We start from the raw sequence: 21,204 nt of genomic DNA, 5'->3' as shown, positions 1-21,204 counted from the left end.
CTTGACTGATTTATTTCATCACAAGTAGCCTTCCTTGAAAGGGTTAGGTTTGGGGGCTGGCGAGGGGCTGGAGGGTGGAGCGGCTGCCCTCCAGTATTAGTACTAGACGGTAGCACCCACGTCCTAAGGCAGGGAATGGCGCCTTTGCTGGTCCAGGAGGAGGAGGATGCCTGGGGTACTTGGACAGCTCCAGATGCTTGTGGGAAGGGTGGGGCCCGAGGCAGGAGGGGTTGGGACTAGAACAGGCTGGAGGAAGGTATGAGAGTCCCAGCTCCCCCAGATCATTTACCTCTTGTTCAGACTCTCAAAGTCTCCCTTATCCTTTGCCAAAGGATTCTTTGCTCTGTCTGAAATTGCTTACTTAGATTCGTAGACCCTAAGAAGAAAATATGGCAGAGTTGAGGAGTGGAGGGGAGAGAAGGAAGAAGTAAGGGCTCCTAGTTGTTTACGTGGCCAGACAGGAGAGCAGCTTGATTTACTGAAGCCACGCTGAGATGGAAGCATCACTGTATATGTGCTTTATGATTTTCCTAAGCATGCTCATAGATGGATGGTCTATGAACTAGTAGGTGGGCAGGGGGCCCTAGTGGGCCGACCAGACAGCCACCTTCTCTCAGTTGTCCCATCCATCTCATCTCCAACATTCACTGGCCCTGTTAAGTGAGCGGTACCACACTCCTGTGCTCCTGGGGGAAGAAACCTGGAGCCCCCCCCCCCCCCCCCCACACACACACAATATCCACCGGCTCTGATCCCACCTTGGGAAATCCTTGTCTTTGTCTTTATCTCACCTGCCATCGTGAACTGACTCCCAGGGCAACAGGCGCCCAACAGAACTGTGTCGTGGTGTATCTTGCCAAGGGCACATCTCAGTAAGTACAGTTGTGAATTCCCAGAGACGATGCAGGCGGGTATGCATGGAAAGGTGAGTACATGTGCGCAGAATTGTTCTCATGCAGAGACACTGTGACTAGAATTCAGGGGCTGAAGGAGGAACCTGGCTGTACCCTAGGAAGCAGATGAGATTTTTTTCAGGAGGCAGTGCTAGCAAAGAACATGAGCCTCGGTGACAAGGTGGTCCCTGCTCAGGCGCTTGCTCTGTGACTGTGGGCAGCTCCATGTCTTTGTCTGTAAAATGGGCATAGTATTATCACCTCAAAGGGTATGACTTTACGTGTAAATAGCCCAGAATATAGTAAGTTCTCAATAAATAGTGGTCGTTATCATGTCATTATGAGTTTTCAAAAGCTAGAGACACACAGCTCTTGGAGCTTTAAGACCTTGGTGTGAGTATACTTTAACCTCACCCCAAACTTCAGAGCAGCAGCGTGCTTCCTCCATTTCATAAAGGCAGGTTCAAAACTACAGAGTGAAAGGAGAAGGTAAGGTTTCCCACCACCTTGCTAGGTGAGTGGTCTCTTACTCTGAAAGGGGAAGATACAGGAACACGTGAGTTCTGCGGTCGACAGCAGGAAGAATGCCTGGGTTTTACAGTGAACACTGGAGCTGGTCGAATGCATCCTCATCTTCCTTCTAGCTCTGCCATTCCTGGAATACTGTGGACACTTCACTGTGCTCAAAAATACTGCTTTTCATTACGGAGTCTCCCACTGCTTTTCTCTCTTAACTAACATCTATACTTAGTTACCACAGGCCTGAGAGAAACTAATGATACTTTACAGTAAGACTGTGATTGAATTACCTTCTGTTAATTAGGAGTTTCTAAATCACCTTGCTCCCCTTGGAGAAAAGGCTGGATATAAGTAGGCAGTAATAAAAGCGGTACTATGTTTAATTCAAATTGTATCTTTTGAAATTTAATTAATTTAGTAATAATAGTTTTAAACGAGCATGTCAGAACTCTAAATGGTCCTTGGTGACTTGAAAGAGTTAATGTAGCATCCGGAAGTTCCTAATCTGTTCTCTGGAAATAGCTCGCTCATTGAATAATTGGGTTTAATGAGCTCAAGTTCCCCTTTCCTCCTGCAGGGATGGTTCAGGCCAGGTTTGAGGCCATTCTCATCAGCTCTTTGGAGACACTCCCGGGGTACCTTGGCCCTTCTTTCCCTCTTTCCAGGTGTTTACTGGAGGCAGGAGTGAGTGGTTGCCTGTAGATTACATCCCTGCTGGACTGCGCCTGGCTGCCCACAGGCCTGGTAAAAAGTTCCTTTCCAGGTTGCTGAGGCCCTCCCTTACTCATACCCCTTTCTACTCTCGTAACCATAGAGGACACTTGAGCACAAGCTGTGCTTAAATTTCGTGCCATCTGAGATGGTGTGAGAGTGTCGTGTAAGCACATTGTTGTTATAGTTTGGGAAAGCGGAGAAGCATTTGACAGTGTTGAGAAGCTGGCATGACCGAAGGCCCCGGAGAGGATGGGGGGGGGGGGGGGGGTGTGTCCTTGAGGTCACCGTGGTGCACAGCGATTCATCTTGTGCTGTAAGGAGCCTGTTTGGTGTGAGACTGTTGCAGAAGTCTTCCCACAGTGATCATGTACAAGATGGTGTGTAACACACCGAGTTCTTCCGTAACGAGGCTTCTGATCACATAAGGTTGATCATAAATGGAGAAGTAAGAGGATTATTGTAGTGTAAGTGCCTGTGAACATACTATATACATGCTCTCCACACAGAAGCACAGCATGATACATCATCACAGGAACTGGCAGGAATTCGTATTTAGTTTTTCTGGATAGTTTTATTATTGCAGTGGCGTTCCTTTTTAGGGTAGTTTAGGTTCTGTTTTATTACTCAGTTTTCAACAATTTCTGTTTTCTCCGAATATTTTGTTGTACAGGACCAGAAACAGTATAAGATGAAAACCAAAATCTTTCCAACTTTTTGAAATTCTGTGTACTTCTTGAAACTAAAACTATTCAGAAGTTTTAAAACTTTGCCAACAATTTGTAGTAGGATAAACATTTAAAATCTGCACAATGCCTTCCTAACTAACCCGTTAGTGTGTTGGAACTGCTGTTTTTCCAGAGCCCTCAGCTATTGCCCCTGAGCTCTTTTGCACAGTGGAGCTCCTCCAGTGCCTGGTCTATTTAAATATGTGTGGAGACATAGGGAGATTTCTGGTAATGCTAAATCCCAATCTAGAAATAGGAGTGAATTCCTTTCAAATGAAAGTTTGGTTGTGGCTTTATAGTTTATCCAGCTGTTTGCATAAAATAAAAACTTCTTATCTGATTTAAAAATACAGTTTTCGATAAGATACATCATCCCGGTGCATATACTGTTTTAATTGCTCTAAGCTCTGCCTCTGTGATTTTGTCTTTTTCTTTCTTTTATTCCTCTACATAGTGCTTCCTTCCCCACTCCGCCCCCCAATTTCCTCTTCGTGGTGTTTTCTCTTGTCTTTGCTCCTTTCTCCTCTCCTCCAGCCTAAGAAATGTGTGTTACTAAGGACTTCTAGTGGCTGACGCTGGAAGTGCCTCTCAGAAATACCCACGAGGGCAAACATTTGGTCCATGCCGTGTGCACTGAGCACTACAGCACCTGGGAGACAGTGAGGAGGAATGGACTCCCCATCTCCATAGGGCCATGATAGGCACGTTCAAAAAGGGCAGGGATCGATGGCAAGCTTTGGAGGCAAGCTGCCACCCAGCACAAGGGACAGTCCCCCACTCCTCGGGCTCATGAGCTGCCCAGCTTAGAAGGGCTGTTGCTATGACAACATGGGGGGCCTGGCTTTGACAGGAGGAAACCCCTCCACAGAACCTAGGGCAATAAATTGGTTGTTTTGACTACATGACACTATTTATTTTCATGAATTTTATACTGAATCCAAATGGTATTTAGGTGAGTAAAAGAGAAACCCGTATTATGCTGTGTATAATGAGCATAATGTCTTTATCTTATGTTTACATGGTGATTCACGTCAGAAACTGCAGTTTAATTTAAACTTGAAGTTTAGTCTGTGAAATGCAGGCCCTTCTAAGTGTGCAGATTTGATGATATATTAATTTAGAGTGAGAAGCGATAGATGGAGACGTTGATTGTGGTAGAGGAGGCGTTTTGTCTTGTGAAAATCAGCCGGCTACCTACAGATGAGATGGCATGTCACTTTACAGGATTTGATCTGAAATTCAGTGCATAAGAGATGCCAATTGTACCAGTGTTTAGATAAAAGTTATGTAACAGGAGAGCCACGTTCATCCTTAGGTCCATTCCACCCGAGCTCTGAAGGGAACTTTATGAAAAGTTCGAGCATACTGAAAAGCTAGAGAATTCTTGGCTTCCTGCACGTGGACCCTGGGTCACTCGTAACTCATAATTCGCTCCAGATTTCTATAGTACTTGGCATCTTTTCTCTGGCCAGAAATGATTATTAAAATAGTTTGAGTACAGTGTCAGGCTTATATGATGCCAAAACCATACTTAAGCTGAATATGATAGAAACTGAGAGTTTCACTGTACTTCACAATAAAATTGCACAGGAGACCTTGAAAAAGAATTTCAGAAAGATTTTGATATACTCTCCTTTTTATAGTCAGTTCTGCTATAACACTTGTTTTGAAAATGCTGATTTCTTTGAGTGTGATTGATGTGTTAGGGAATAATTTTAACCTCATGGGAATTTTGTGTTTTCTTGTGCACAGTTTTGACCACAAGAAACACTAGTGAGCGCAGAAGACTGCACCTGTGAACTGAACGCGCACATGCACACCTCAGCACCTGCCAGCCCCCTCGCTTCCCTGAGAGTGCTAGGAGCTCTGCCCATCCTCATCGTGTGTTACGGCCTGTCCTCAGAGTTCAGATCCCTCTCCTTCCGCCCCTTCACAGTCACACACAAGCTGCACCCCTTCCAATACCCACCTCCACAAGCAAACTTCGGATCTTTCTCAAGGTCCAGTGCCGCATTCACTGTGGTGTTTGGCGTTCCTTAGCTATTTAACATATGCAGAACTGTGCAATCACTTTTATTCGGTTCCTGTCTTTTTTAAATATGTCACTGCAAAATTTTTGAATGTTGTGCCCCTAGCCTTATTTTTCCCGCAGCCCTCGTGGTTTTTGTTGCACGGTTTTGTACAGTGCAGTGATTTTAGGGACACGTGTGTCGCGTTCTAGCAGAACTGTCAGTACTGCGATTGTATTCTCCACAATGACCAGGTGACCGAATCCGGGGCTCCTTGTACCATAGACCCACCGTCCTTCCAGAAATTCTCCTCACACATCTGTAAATGTCTAATATCCTTGTCTGTTCCTTCCCCTTGACCTCTCCTTCTGGTCTTTCAGACTAGCTCTCTCTGCTCATTAATTTGAGTGATCCTGGAGCATCACTATGATGTTTTGGTCTGATTTAACTTTAAAATTCCTCCCTTGGAGATATGAACATCCTTTCATCTCAGCTACTACCTCTGTGCAGAACGTTTCCAATTTTCAATGCCAGAACCAAGTTTTCGTACAGTTTCTGGTTGCTGCTGCAGATTTGCTCAAGACTGCCCTGTTGTAAGCACCGATTCAGCTCAGCTGAGGTGGGACTCCGCGTCCTGAATGAGTGAACATATTGAAGTCACTTTGTAAACTGTGACATGCTTTACAACTGTAGGGTGTGTTCCAGATTTATCTACCCAGTTCACCCGCTGTGTCTTTGGCCCTTGCTTCTGTGCCCACAGCAAATCAGTCAGTCTCGCCCTGTCCTTCCCCACATCATCTCTCAATTCCATCCTCTTTTTCTCAGCCCCTCTGCGGCCTCCCTTATTTCTGCTATAGTAGTGGCTCCTTGCCTACTTACCGACCCACTTTCACGCCCAGCACCGCCCCCCACCTCCATTTCTTCCTTCACACTTTGCCCGTAATTCTGAAATTCCACTTTGATCACAGTGCGTCTCTCCTTAAAATCCTAATTCTGTACCCCATCCAATTTGGCCCCTCACTCCTCTAACCACATTTCCCTGTTTCCTCTAAGGTGAATGGAAATGCCTAGAGAGTGTAACCATATTTCACATTGATTTGTCTTCTGTCCCCTCCCCATCAAGCCTGCAATGGGGTCCCCCATGCACTAGCACCCAAATATGCCCCTCCCTACGTGTTTGTTAATAATTCAGTATTGCTTTTTATCTGGCAGAGCTTTAGGTTCTTTCTTTAATTTTTGCATTATATATGTTTTTCTGTAGTTTTCATAGTGGAAAATGTGGAAGTGGAAGCGAGGTTTCGTGAGGAAACGAGGACAAGTTACTCTGGAAACGATTTGTTATTCAGAAAATGTTTTCATAGTGACCTCGCTGGAAGGGAGGGTGACCGCAGCCACTAATGACATGGCACACTGCGGCCCCTGGATAGTAACCAGGTCCCTGCCCTCCCCCACGCAGTAGAGTATGGCCACAGCTCTCACCTGTGGGAGATGGAGAGGAGGGCTAGGTTTAATTGTAGCATGCAGCTGGGCACAGACCCCCACAGAGATGTAACTTACGCACCCCGGTTCAAATGTGTGATTTTTATATTATTTTAAAGTATTAAAAGCCATGTTGCATTTTCCAACAATAACCTTGTAAATGGTTTCTCTTCCCTTCATTCAACTTTGTGACATTTTGCTATACTTGGAAGCTTTAGTGGAAGAAAATGTTAGCTCTGAATTTCAGTTTAGAAGTCCTGGATCCTGCATTTGATTCTAAAATTCTTCACCCACATAGTAGTAATGCTTATTGTAAAGTGTTAACAAGAAAGATAGTGCTGTCAAGTCAGAGAGCTGTCACTTTCAAGAGCACAGAAAAAAAGCGCCAAAGGTTACTGCTTCCTGAGGGAATTTCGTTCTTATTTTCTGTCTCATTCTCAACAGAGTGAATCAGCTTGCTCTGTATGCCCGTGTAGCACGAGGGGGACAGTCCTCCACTGACGCTGAGCTTTAGAGGCTGCATACAGATCATTCTGATTAGAGGAGAGGACTCCTTTGGATCGAATTAGTTTGTCTTCTCAAGACCTCGATCCTTGGTTCACGTCTGCTGTTTCATTACTCATCCTGGAGTCCTGAGGAGCAAATCCTGCTCTGGTCCAATCCTCCCAGGGTCTTTCCTGAGCCCGGTGGTACCTGAAGCCACACCTGCCACTTGGGCATTCACTGTCCACCAAGGCCAGCCATGGATCTCCAAGACGGCCTCAGAACTCTGGGGGTGTTCAGTGGTGGGGGCCAGGTGCATCAGTTTTATAAGTCCATTGGGAAGTGTGAGAATGATGCTCAATTGTTTGAGTTTGAGAAGGTATTTGCTTGTATGCATCACATAGTCACAGAATCCATGTAAAAGAACAAGGCGTTTTTGCTATCTAGCCATTCTCTTCTCTAACAACTTCAGCCCTTCTCAGACTGTATACCTTCATTAGAAACAGCTACAATGAAGCGCAGGCAGCAGCCATGTTTTAAGGAAGGAGTTAACAGCAGGGCATTTTCTATCTGAAACTGAGGGCCAAAGCAAGATGAAGGGAAAAAATCTGGAACTCGGAAGATGTTATTACTGTTATGGTTAAACTTCTTTCACCCAAGGACTTAAGATTATTGGCAAATTACTTTCATAATTATCAAAATCTGTGCTCCTAGGATGAAAGGAGATTCAGTGTATTGTTCGAAATCAGACATGAGATCCTTACATAAAACCGTAGACTGGCTTATTCTGAAAACAGAATTTTCTGACTTGATATGCAAATTTCAGAACAGAAAATAAAGAAGCAATCTATAGAAATCTAGTAATATAAAATATATTAGTATAGTAATAGTCCTTCATAACCATACCCATAAACAGAGAAGTTTGCCTTATACTAACATGAGGAGTTACTTTCAAAACAGAGCATTCTTATGAAAGGCATTTCTGGTTTCTTTCCAGCTTAATAAAATATGAATTTTAATTTTTATTTTGCCTTTATTTGAGGCTTCCTGCTTTACATCTGCTTGAGCCCTGTATTAAAACCTTCTATTAGAGTTGATCAAATTTATGAAATGGATTTCCGGGCTATGTTAAATCCAGAGATTTTTCTAATGCATTAGTTCCAGAAATTTAGGAGGTACTGGTAACTGGACACTAATATGAAACCCATTAGCGACAACTATGTAAAATCATCTTATACTTCATACACAATATGGGTGTCCACGTGGTAAGTTACTAGGTCTGGCAGGAGGATGTCTGATTGCTGTGCCAAGACTTACACCTATGCATTTAAAGGGGATCGATGAAATTAATGCATTTGCATTAATGCAAATAATGCTTATGAAACCAACCACTCTACCCGGCCTTGCGTTATATTGACATATTAACGTAACAGATACAGAGAAAATAACTGAAGGCAGTTTTTCCCTTTGACTCATCTCTTGCACTTGCACCCCACGTAGTCTGAGATGCTTATTCTAGTAGTTTCTTATTAAATATAAATGATTTATCTTTTATAATAATGAATTGTTAAGTGGAACCAAGTAAATTGTTTGTTGTCATTTTTTAAAAATGTTTTCCCCGAGTGCTTTATAAAGAAACATTATTTAAAAAACAGTTCTGGCTCAGTGTCAGTAGTTGAGGTGATGTTACTGTACCGTGTGTAGTACCTGCCGGGAGTTCCTAAGTCCCTTCTGCTCTTCTACATCTTTCTGGTTGGAATGCCCTTTCTTGTTCTTTGTCTGGGCAACTGCTACTCATGTCAAGACCTATTGTGGTATTGTGGAAAAAGCAGGGGCTTTGAGCTCAAACACAACCCCAATTCCATTGTTTTATTAGTTACAGCCCCTCCTTTGTCCATAATAGCAGATGACCTTGGGAAAGTTGCTTAACTCAGGTCTTCAGTGTTCACATCTGTAAAGCTAAAACCATAAGTACCCATCTTATGTGGGTTTTTTGAGCATTAAATGAAATAGAAAGCGCCAAGTACGTACCTGATGCAGAGGAGGCGTTGAATTACTTTCATTTTGATTCATTCAGCCAACACTTGTACTATTTATACTCACAGCTTGGTATCAAGTGGCAGAGCTAGACAGAGATTGGTTCCCACTAGATCCAGTGGCGCCCCCATTTTGTCCCTGCTATATCCTCAGTGCCGTGTTCTCTCCGTTCAATCGTGGTGTCAGCTGAATGAATGAAAGCAAGACATCAGCCAGCTGGGTAGGCAGATGGAACGCGCATTGCCTGGCCCTGCGTCTCAGGTTGCTGGGCCCCTAACCTAGTGCTCTCCTGGGAGCTTCCTTAATAACCCCGGGAGGGGCTCTTCTCTCACTCAGGGAGGATTTAGGCAATTACTGCAAGAGTTGAGGATTAATGAACTCATGCTATGGACAAGAACTATAAACTGTTTACCATACATTAATTTAATTATAAATACATACCCAAACTATAAATATATACCCTAAAACTATAAAAAGATATGAACTATAAACTGGCAGGTCCTCCCAAAGGAGGTGGTGAACACATTTAGTAACAGGTGTGGTGAAGTGAATCCTCTCTACTCAGGTCTAGATGTGTTTTCTTCCTGCCTTGTCTCTGTTCTGCTGGTTGTTTACTGTGTGCCTACCTTCTCCTAGGCTGGTGCCCTCCGAACTCCCCTCTGCTACAGTCTGCAAATACCTGCTGCTGTGTACCTCCACACCTGCTGGGAATGGCTGTCACTCTGTTTGTGTTCTCCACCCTGGTGTATTAGCCACCTTCATATTTTATCCACTGCTCATAAGCGAGGGGGTGTGTATTCACTCCCATTGTTGGGAGAAGAACTTTCATATCAAAGCCCAAGCCACAAATGGAGCATCGACGTGGATGCCGTGACACCACCAGTACCCCACCATTAAATATCCCACCAACCTGCCATGGCTTAGGAGTATTTAACTTGGTCACACCTGATAGCATGTGGGCTATAATGGCAAAGCCATGTTTTATTGTGATTATTGTTTACTCATGGTCCTGGGTCAGCAACTGTTCTTTATTCCCTCTCAGCACTTAGCTCAGGGTCCCACACTTAGGGGGTTCTCAGTAGATGATTGTCCCAAGAACACAGGGTTGATCCTCCCAGGATTACAGAGCACAGGAGGCAGGGGAGTGTCCCTCTCCAGACCCTGGGGGTGGATATGCATTTCTTAAGCCTTGCATGTATTTTACAGCTGGAAGGTGCATAACTAACCTTTGTTGACACTTTTAAGCTGGAAGATGCTTCTAAGAATAGCAATGCATTTTGTTGTTTCTCTGATCTTCATCACACCAGGCTTTCCAAGTAAGACTAAAATTAGTACTGGGTGTTTGAAACATTGCCAGTGAACATATGAAAGGAAACCATACTCATTCAGCTTATTTTGGGCTACCAGAAAATGCTCTGCCAGGCCCCCTGAATAAATGGGGAGTGAGCTGTGACACCGTCCATTTGCAAGTGTTTTCATTGTGACAGTCACAAGTATCCTTTCATTTAATCTGCACAACATTACGAGGGTACTGTCTTTTATTAAACTCATTGTACAGGTAGGAAGTTATGACTCCATGACATTTAATATTTTGTCCTAGATGAGAAAGCTAATGAACAGCAGAGCCAGGATTTGAACCCATGGAAATCTGTGCTTTTTCTCCCCCACACCACCCCTAGTGTGAATCTGTTTGACCGCCTTTCCTCTCCCCTGCTGGTTGTCTATGTGTGTGAGCTTGTGCTCAATGCCACTGTTTTGTTCTCCTACATGCCTTCTGGTATTGCCCCTGTCCTGCCCATTTGCTTCGTGACCAGGTTCATTTCATTGCCTGTGTGGTTTTTTTTTTCCTTTTTGCTGTTTGAATGATGGAGGCACTGTTGGCCAATTCTTTGATACTGAGCTGTGACAACCACCATCCTTGCTTGAATAAGTCCTTGCTTCATATCTCTCATTTGGCTTGACATCAAAACTGAAAAAGGTTACTGATGACGCTATGAACCTTTTTAGTATGCAAATTATGTAATGGTACAAATGACTTTATATCAGTATAATCAAGTTCTTAACGATTCATTTTTATCACTGCCTGTTCAATATGTCAAGCTGTAAAATAGAGTATTTTAATCTACAGGAATGACTCAGATCTTGAAGAATGAATGTGCAAATACTGAATTTCGTTGTGCAAGCTCTGCCGCTAGGCTATGGACTTCTTGAAGAGAAGGGCTGTATTCTGTAGGTCACTGTGTCCCCAGTTCCTCCTCAGGGTCTGCCTATAGTAGACCTGCCATGAATCATGAATGAAGACTTCAGTGAACACCTGCTTTGGCCTTCAAACCTCTCGGTGTTTACTATACTCTTCTGAGAACAGTGGAAGGTGATAAATGCTGTGAGACTCACTTTAAGACTGGTGCACTTCTTAAGAGGCATGTTGATTAGGCTTTAGTTAATATAACTGATCAAAATATGGTGTTCTTTGAGTTATACAAAAAAATTCAACCTACGTATATTTAGTTTTTATAAAATAATTACCATGACAGTTAGTGATAAATGCTGTAAAGAAAAACAAAGCGGAATTTAAAGGAATGGAGAATGATAGATTGGTGTTATTTAAAATAGAAGGGTCATGTAAAATAGATGAGTAATATCATAATGCAAAATATTTGGATGTTTAAATACAGAAAGTTAGAATCTACATTTAGGACAAGCATCATAATGTACCTTATGAGTCATGAGAGCTGAATCTGGTTATCCCATTTTCATAGTGATTTTAGAGCCAAAAATATTACTTCAGATAGATCTTTTCCTGACATTTTGGTGAGTAAAATAATTGATCAGCTGTGCCCTGATCCTTTTTCTTGTTCAAGCTTGGCTCTTAAAACAAGCACATGCAATTTAGAACAAGAACTCAAAATAGAATGTTTTAAAATCCTTGATAGGAACATTAAAAATGCTAGTTTGAGTGTTATCCTTAGTGATGTATCAAATAAATGCTGTTTTTTAATCCTCATTGTAACTTTTAAACCAATTTTCACATGAAGGCATTTCGGCTGAAATGGTAAGGTGTGTAGATGTTGGAGCTTTCTATAAGACGAAGAAGTTCAAGATTTTGTTAAAATGAATAACCGAAATGTCATAATGTGTTTATGATTTAAAACACAGACCAGATGTGTAACACATATTTATTTGAAGGTTTTCACACTGAAACGAACTCAGTTCGGTGCTGGTTCAAGGTTCAAATTCAGTGTTGTACAAGCCTGACTCCACTGGAAACAGCATACTCACAGCCTTGTGTAAACCATTACAGGGAGATGCATGATTTTATCATTTTTCACATATACTTTTGAACTTAAGTAGTGGAAAGTCAGATAAAAGAGCGTTTTGCCTCATCACCTCAGCCTGTTTTTAGGGGAAGAGCCCGGTGCACGTGTGTAGGCTGGTGTCCAGTTGTCAGGTGTCATCTCGTGTCTGGATGTTCCCTTTGCAGATGATCCAGTCCCTCAAGGCGTTGATTGAAAATGCAGATGCTGTGTACGAAAAGATTGTACATTGTCAGAAGGCAGGTAAGTGCGAGCTTGTTTCTTTTCTTTAAAATTAGTAGCATCATATATTTTGCCTCTAAATATTTCATCTTTTTGATACTATATCAAGAAAATCAGATATAAAAATTATTTTTCCATGGCTAAAGAAAATGCCAGTTCACTGGTTCTCAAGCCTGAATAACAAACTCAGCTCGGCGGAGCATTTAAAATATATTGACATCGGTCTGGGGTGTGGCCTAAGAATTCATGTCCCAGGTGTTTCTGATGAGCAGCAAGACTGAGAACCTCTGCACCCATCTCTTTCCTCGGTGTTTCCTGTGCCGCCAAACTCCCCTCGTCGCCCGTGACACTCTAGCTCATGGTAGGAAAAGGGTGGCTTGAGCCGAGAAGGAATGAGTTCTTAGAAAGGAAAATGGGCACCAGTTACAACCTCTTGACACTTCAAAATGCACTGGCATTTTCAAATGCTGATGAATTCATTAATTGAACATCCAATTGTTATACTAGATTATAAAATTCTGCTTACATACACAACCATCTAACTAACGTTAGCAGTGATAAAACCACAAAATCACGTGTTCTGCATTGTAATTAGATGAAATGGAGTTCTTTCAATTTTTAAATTTCGTTTGTGTCAATTTGGAAGATTCTAATATGGAGAATATTTGTAATTCATAAATAAGAGTACCTGTCCTTAATTTCTAAGTCTTAGGTTTCTGTTCTTTAAAATCAAGAGACTAGTAACTATTACCTAGCCTGAAAAAACAATCATCTCTTATCTCAGAAATGAACTTGTTTAAAATAGTTTAAAGACAAGGATACGTGCGACAATTTTCTTTTTTGGTGTTTATTGCAGGAATGTGCACATTAGTGACTAATCAGAAAAAAGTCCTCATCTTGTTAGCAAAATATTATTAGCGAAGTGATCTTTCTATGTCTAGTCCTCTCTGGGCTAATATTCCCTACAACCACAACTAAAACAAGTTACTTCAAACACCATTTTATCATGTCACCACTCTGTACAACATCAGTAGCTTACTAGAGTCTGTGGAGTCAAAGCTAACCTTCTAAATTCCCATGCAAGGTCATCTACCAACTGGTCCCCCCATCTTGCCAGTACTTTATAAAATTTATTAATTAACTCATCTGTTCATTTAATAAATACGTTTTGAACTTATACTATGCATAAGGTACTTTTAAGAGCTGTTACAGACCAAAATGTTAAAAAGTAAGCAAGATTGGTTTTTGCCTCGTAGAACGTTCCAATCAAACAGGAGATGTGAAAGTAATCACACACAATCACATGTACTGAGTCCTTACTGAGTGTTACTCAGGAGGCTGAACTCACCTGGGAGGCAGAGGGGAGCCATTGGTTTTTGAGCAGAATGGCAAAGAGATTGAGCTTTAAGGTGATGATCGTAATAGCTGTGTACAGAGGGTTGTCATGGGCTGAACTGGATTGGGAGGCTGCTGGGAGCACTGAGGAAGGAAAGGAAGTGATGGTGTCCATCCAGCCTGGCCTTGGACTGCCCTTCCGGAGTTCCTGAGTGTTCCTACTTAGATTTTCACAAGCCGTCGCTCTCGTCTCTCTCGCTCCTCTCTGCCAATCTGTACTTTTCTTCTTTTTGTCTCAACAGTCTTCCAGAAGACCTTTATGATTCCAGGATTTGTGTTACCTAACCATTTTATTTAGCCCTTCGCACGTGTGTTTGGTCAACTGATAGAGCTTCTTCAGTTACTGTGTATTTTATTAATGTATTCCATCTTCCAGACAGGATAGTAACATCCTATGGCACCAGGATTGCATATTGAGTTACTCTCTGTATTTTACCTCTGACATCTGTTCTAACACTCTGCACAAAGCAGTCACTCAAATATTACCTGACTAAATGTGATCTGACTTTTAAGTATTCGGTTCTATTAAATGCGTGTATTGCTATGAGAATTAGGGACTATTAGAATTTGAAACTACATTTATCAGGAAAAAAAGAACTGTTGATTAATTTAACAATTTGAGTTATTGTCAATTCTTTGCAACTTCATTGGTTTATGAAATTTGGTAATTTCTAGCATAATGCAGCTTTATCTTGTTCTGTTTTGATTTCAATAAGGGATGTTTTTGCTTGTATTTAAAAAGCTGAAGAGCCTTGTCTATAAAGGATTTTGCTGGGAGGAGGAAAAAGAATAACCCCGGGTTCGTGTTGCTCTGGGTTTAAAGACCTTTAAAAGCATGTAACGATCATCTTTTGGTTTCACAGTTAGCTGAGCGCCTACACAGCTCTCTGTTATCCTGAGTGCTTATTTTAGAGTCCTTTGATCTTTTGTTTCTCATGTTTACAGTTATCGTAAGAGCATATAGTCATTAGTCACAGGAAGAATTGCTAATTTGTATTGGGCTCAAAAACGTTTGCATAAGATTTTAGCTTTGATAAGTAATTGTTATGCTGCTTGTAGAACTTTAATCTTGCAGTGACAAAATGAAGATATAGGTCACCAAAGTGCTGCGAGAGAGCACTATTTTAGATGTATTTCAAGCTTTTAAACACAAATTTATATTCTTCTTAGATAAACCTTAATTTAAACAAGTGAAAATAAAGAGTTATGCTCCCACCTCCAGGCCCATGTTAACAAGTGCGCCCAGTGCGGACAGGTTCGGACTCCTGGCTATGTAATTGATTTTTTTGCCGTAGAAATGTGTATGCCACTGTTATTGGGAAGAGGGAGTGAGGCAGGAGAGGAGTGCTGAGCAGTGAAGACCGCCAGCCAAGGCAGGCTGGGAACCTGAGGCCCCACCCAGTCGGCAGATGACCCAGAGGCATCTGGGGGGCAGTGGGAACAACCAGGCGATGGGCAGTTCGGGCAGCCTGCATAGCCCACTCTTAAGAGAATATGGCAGCACAGAAGGTTGAAGGGTTAAAGGGAAATCTTAATAGGAAAACCGTGTTCCTAGGAATATGAAAGATCCAGTGAAGAGGTGAAGAGGAGACCTTAACAGATAAGACAGGGACTGAGGCTGGAGGAAGTGAGGAGGGCAGGAATCAAGTACAGTTGTGAAACACTTGACCTTGGAAAGGGGGAAGGACCCCTCTTCTTCCCGGTTAATACAGAAAACTGTGACGTTTAGAGAAATTCTGAGAAAGAAAGGAGTGTTTTCCCTTAGAAGCTAGACAAGGAAGTAGTGCCATAGGAGAACAGCAGCAGCTTTGGGATGAGGAAGTGGAAGAGGGGCCGAAGGACCGGCCGGCGTATGGGAGCGTTTGTTCGCAGTCAGAGGTCAGTAGTGCCAGCGGAAGGGACTGATTGGATGTGAGGTGGTGCAGGAGTGATGTGGGATGAGTGGGTCTGGGCTGCCATGTGAGTGAGAAAGATAAGTGATAAATGGCAGGGCCATCCACGAATGAGTGTGTTAAATCGGTGAGCACAGGCGAATACGCTGACACGCACACATGCTCCTGAATCTAACGAATGCTTGTTCTTCCAAGATATAGTGAAGGAGGTGATTGGTAAGGAGTACTTGCAAGGGAGCTGAAATGGAATCTGCAGAGGGAAAAGCATCATAAAAGTTCATAGAAGTTCTTTTTTAAAAAGTTGATAAAAGATTAGCCAGATTCTTTCAGGGGAAAACAGTCTTTTCCACTTTCTAATATCTATCTCTTTCTCTCTTTCAATGGCCAAAATCAGCAGCCTGTCTTTGCATTTGAATTGCTTTTTTAGTCACTGAATTGATCTGCTTCCTAAAGGCAAGGAGGAGGATCTGGAAGGAAACCCATGCTGCTCTGCTTCAGTGAGTTGGGTGTTTTCATCAGGGGACTTTAAATGGAAAATAATTTGTTCTCTGGAAAGGAAAAAAGAAATCAATGACATACTTCCTGTCAAAGATGGTGAATTAACACCTGCACTTAATCTCCACTCCCTTCTGAGCCTCATTGAAATGACAGTAAGGGTTGCTGTTGTTTTTTTAAGGCATGAACCCATAAGGACAAAGAAAATGGGAGCAACAAAATTTTGGAAACTGAAACCCAGCTGAATAAGTGCTAATAAGTGAGGAGAGCTGGAGCTGGCGGCGGGGGCGGGGGGCTGACGGGCATCTGATTTGCGCTGCAGACCACCCCCGACCAGCTCAGAACATGGTGGCACCTGGTGCCTCTGGAAGTTGGCGTAAAGGTGGGGATAAAAGAGAAGAACTGCCCGAAACCTGGATTAAGAAGCAATTAGACCCCAGATGGCCGAGAACCTGCTTGTGTCCTGACAGTGGGGAGGTTAAAAATAGCAATATTCTCATCCCATATGGGGAATTCAGTAGATAACGCTTGAAAAAAAAAATCTAACTAAACAATATAAGCATGTTACTTAGAAATATGGACATAAATACTAAAAAAGGAAACAAACTCAGCTGAAGGGTTTGAATGTAGCTGCTTCTGGAGAGGGGGAATTGGTGACAACTATTTGGCTCTTTCAACTGTGTGCATACATAATTCTGATAAAAGTTAAATTACTACTAAATTTAATTTAAATTACTAAATTAAAAAAAAAAAAAAAAGGAAGGAAGGAATCAAGGATGGGAAGCTGCTTGGGGAATCCCTGACTGTGGATGTTTCCTGAGAAGACGTGAGCCATACCCACAAGGTTGGGGACAGTGTTAGGTGAGTTAGCTGAGGTCTGCCGGGCCCCCTGCCGGCCTCCCTGGCTTTGCGGGCAGGCCCCTGCAGAGATGATGTCTGTGCCTGGGTGGGCGAGAGCCTGGTTCCTCTTCTGGCAGGAGAATTGCTTTTGCAGTCTCAGAATGACGAGGGAAGATCAAGCTCTAAATGAGAGAAAACCCAGCCCACCCCAGGCCTATTTAAATAGCAGCTTCTTTCTAAAAGCTCTGAGGATTCTCACGCATGGCAGGCTTGTATAGTTACTGAGGACACTGGGATATTAGGTAACTGTCCAGATAATGAAAGCTTTAATTACCCTTCATTTTAATCAGCCTAATGGAAAACTTTCTGTGATGGATTCTATACATCCCTGCTTTCTTAAATTTAGTTTGCCGAAAATAAATGGAAATTCTGATGACTCAGGGTCATCTTGAGAGGCATTATTATTATTCTGTGGTTTAATGCAGCAATTCCTCCAGGAGCCTTTACGTTTTGGAGGATCCTTGACCTGCACTCTCGATGGCCTTGCTTTGCCTGTTCAGATCAGAGTTAATAGTTTAATTCCATCTCCTCTCATTCCTTCACTTCCTACTGCTAATTTGTGCTGTATTTCCCGGCCATCTATTTGTACACCACTCTGTTTTTTTCCTTTCTGACATGCTGCTTTGAGTCTGCTGGGCAGTTGGCATCTCCCCTGTAACCGAGATTGGTAGATGTATGCTACCTCACAGCAGATGAGAGCCTGATGCACTCCCATATGGGGAGAAGAAGCAGAATGCCAGGCCAGACCTACAAGGCCTGGATTTGCTTGCTCAGAGACCTTTCTTATTTTACAAACTCCTCGCATCTCGGTGCGTTCTTAGGAGCCGAGGTTACCAGATAAGTAATGTGCCACCATCCATCACTTGGTTTGCTCACATCCTTGTCTTACCCAACACAGTAAACATTAAATCATCTGTAGGATTCATCCTGAAAGCACTTCCTTTCCAAGTGTGCTGTGTGAAAATATTTGCAAAAGGAAACCTGGGAGCCTGTGACGTTTGTCTGTTTGTGTCAAGATGTTTTCTCGGCTCTGTTTTACAGAACAGTAAGAGGTTCTTCCGTGGGGATCCAGAGACCCATATTCTGTGCCACCGGTACCATGTCTTGCTGTGTGATGTTAGGTTAGTCTCTTGACCCCTCCCTGCCTCATCTTCCTTCTTGTAAGTCACGTTAGATGGTATGACTCTCTGCTGGCCCCATGGGTTCTAAAATGCAGTGACCTAGGATCAGTTGCCTAAGCAGCCATTTTGGAATGGCTTGATTGCAGTTACTTAAAAAGATTCCAAGATGAACTGAGTAATCCCATCGAGTGGTCCAGGACACCTAAAATGCAGCCCATCAGCATGGGTTTTGAGGGGGAGAGTGAATGCCTAACTTTGAAGGTGAAGAGTGACCACTGAAGGTGAGACCTCCGAACCTGAGTTGGACTCCCGTAACTCCTTTGGAACCCTCGACGTCTTTCCTCTCCTTAAAGAACGGGTGTTGAATCACCAGATCCTCTCCTGCGCGCTTTAATTAAGTAACAGTTAGTGAAGCCAAGGGAAGCCAAGAAGTAGCAAGGTCTTCAATGGCCGGCAACTTGCCCTCCTCCCTTTAATTCCCCCTGAGGATCCATGGCTGATAAGGGAGGTTGGGGGGAAGGATCACAAAGGTGACAACTAGGCCAACTCAGGTCAAAAGCTTCAAAACAAGCAGCAGGTCTCCAGAAACCCGCTGTCTCACCACAACCCACATCTCCTGTATCCGGCACCCCTCTGGCTTTAAGATGCCCACATCGACTGTCATCCTAACAGTGTTTCTCCTAAGTGTGGTCAGAACCTCCTGCGGCTGCTTGTTTAAAATGCACTTTCTTTGCTTCACCCCCAGTCTTGCATCTTTGGGGCTGGGGCTCGGGAATTTGCACTTGAGTGAGCACAGTCAGGTTTTGTGAACCTCTCTTTAGAGGGTGGAGCAGAGAAGGCCCCTCCTGGGTTCATGCTCACCTCTGAGCCTCTTTCCTCTGTCCCTCAGAGGGACAGGTGACCCGTTCAGACTCCAGGGAGTGCTGGCTTGAGGGATTAATGGGCAGCCAAGTTGTCTTTCTCAAGGAGTGTGTTCCTTCTTCCTAATATAGCTTTCACTGGTGAAATTTCCCCAGGGCCGCGAATGAAGGGGAGGGAAATTCGGGGGGGATGCTTGAGCTTCCTGGGGTACTTATCCTGTGAGCAAGTCCCAGAGCTGTGTTTTTTTGTCCCTTCTTCCTCCCTCCTTCCTTTGTAAACCCACAGAGTCTCCGAAAGCATCACTTTTCTCTTAAATAGCAACTCTCAGGGTCCTCTCGGCAGGTGCTCTGCTGGGGAGGAATTGGGCTGCTTTCAACTCTGGCTTGCCCATAAAAATTTTTGTGATTATTATTCTATTATACTTGTTTATTAAAGCTGAGAAGAACTACAATTCAAGTCAAGTCCTCAAATAAATTAAATCATCTTTCTCAGACAAATACCAGAAGGTTTTTTATATCTCTCTCTATATAACCTAATAAATATCCTAAAATGAAGTGAATAGCCTAGATGATCTCTAAGGCTTTTCCAGCTCTCAAATTCTGTGCTCTACGAATCCTGTAATATAATAGGAATAAGGGATTCTAGTGGGTAAAGTGAATAAATGCATTCTAAGAATGTTTTAACAATATTTAGAGATAAATCTTCTTCTAGGAATAAGGAATTTGAAACAACTTTAACCTGCCTTCTTTCATTATAGTCAGTGGCATGTCAAAAACATGTCATTACACATGTTAACATATTAGAGGAAAAACACAATCATGCGTTTGTGGAATGTGTTCAATGGCAAGATGTTGTACTAATTTCTTATTGGAGATGTAAAAAAATAATGAAAGATCTCTGCTGTCACTGAAAATTATAAAACCCCACCAAGCATATGGTGTAGATAGTAGCTACAAATGAAGTTTGAAGAAAGGAGCAAGCCTGGAGGGTTCTGCCTGTAGGGAAGGAGGTGGGCCCTGAGCTGGGGCTGCAGGGAGGGCAGGCTCCCTGTGAGCAGAGCAGAAGGGGAGGGCTTTTTAGGCGGGCCGGGCGTAGAAGCCTCATTCTCAAGGTGTGCTTTCCATGCCCATGAGGTATGTTGTCCTGCTAAAAGGAAATGTCTGTTTCAGGAAGCAGCAGAAGCTAGGGTTGGAAATACAGGTTGGGTCAAATGATGGAAGCCTTTTAATTCAAGGGTAAACTATTTGGGGTTGATTTTCTAGGCCAACATTGCCCAAAGCCTGAGTCAAGAAATGCTAGTCCTGCTCCTTGGGGCAAAGGATTTCTTCACCAAATCTTCATGACACAATTTATTCCGCTTTAGAGATTCTCAGTCCACATTAGCTTGCTAAATATCCCCCAGTTTAAGGCAGCATTTCCCAAAAATGTTTGGTTAGAAAGCCCCTGTTTCAGGTTTTATCTGTCAATGTCGTGAACGCTTTAGGAAACTGCTATAGGCAGTGGGGTCACTAAATAGTTCAGAACAGGCCTGGGACTCACTGATTGACTCATCTCTCTCCTTTGCCCTCCATGTTCACATACTACTCCCAGCAACGGAATGTGGACGCCTGACACTTAGAATAGGAGGAAGTTGATTTTCGTGAAGGGCTGTTTCAGGTGTGGAAGCGTGAGATCACAGTAGGATGCTGTCTTAGTCCATTCAGACTGCTTTAACAAGATACTACAGACTGGACATCTTATAAACAGCAAAAATTTATCACTCACTGTTCTGGAGACTGGGAAGTCTGAGATTATGGTGCTGGCAGCTTCAGTGTGGTGGCCGCTGAGGGCCCACTTCCTGGTTCACAGACAGCGCTTTCTCGCTGTGTCCTCACATGCTGGAAGGGGCTGGGGAGCTCTCTGAGGTCTCTTCTACAAGAACACTAATCCCATTTGTGAAGTCCCCACCCTCATCACCTAAGTACCTCCCAAGGCCCCCTCCTTATACCATCACATTGGCATTAGGATTGCAACACAGGAATTTGGGGAGGATGCAAATATTCCGACCATGGCAGATGGTCAAAGGGAAATAACTGGTGAGTTGTTGAAGCAACTGTAGTCAAGCTGGGATGGAGTCAGGCCTATAGGTGGAACTGGTGTCACCCA

At 43.1% G+C, this 21,204-nt stretch overlaps 1 protein-coding gene across 4 annotated transcripts in view; it reads left to right on the top strand.

Annotated features, from left to right (window-relative positions):
• PLCL2 (phospholipase C like 2) overlaps positions 1 to 21,204 on the top strand; it is a 181,161-nt gene that overhangs the window by 128,135 nt on the left and 31,822 nt on the right. For 3 of the 4 annotated variants that reach the window (XM_044754182.2, XM_014842164.3, XM_044754183.2), the window contains exon 5: positions 12,341 to 12,416. The exons of the other annotated variant lie outside the window; for it this stretch is intronic. In XM_044754182.2, coding sequence (XP_044610117.1) covers positions 12,341 to 12,416 — 76 coding nt within the window. The remainder of the gene's footprint in view (positions 1 to 12,340; positions 12,417 to 21,204) is intronic. 4 annotated transcript variants of the gene reach the window in all.

This window comes from Equus asinus, chromosome 21 (assembly GCF_041296235.1).
Source record: "Equus asinus isolate D_3611 breed Donkey chromosome 21, EquAss-T2T_v2, whole genome shotgun sequence".
Taxonomy (NCBI): domain Eukaryota; kingdom Metazoa; phylum Chordata; class Mammalia; order Perissodactyla; family Equidae; genus Equus; species Equus asinus.
This window is presented reverse-complemented; position numbering and strand designations above follow the sequence as displayed.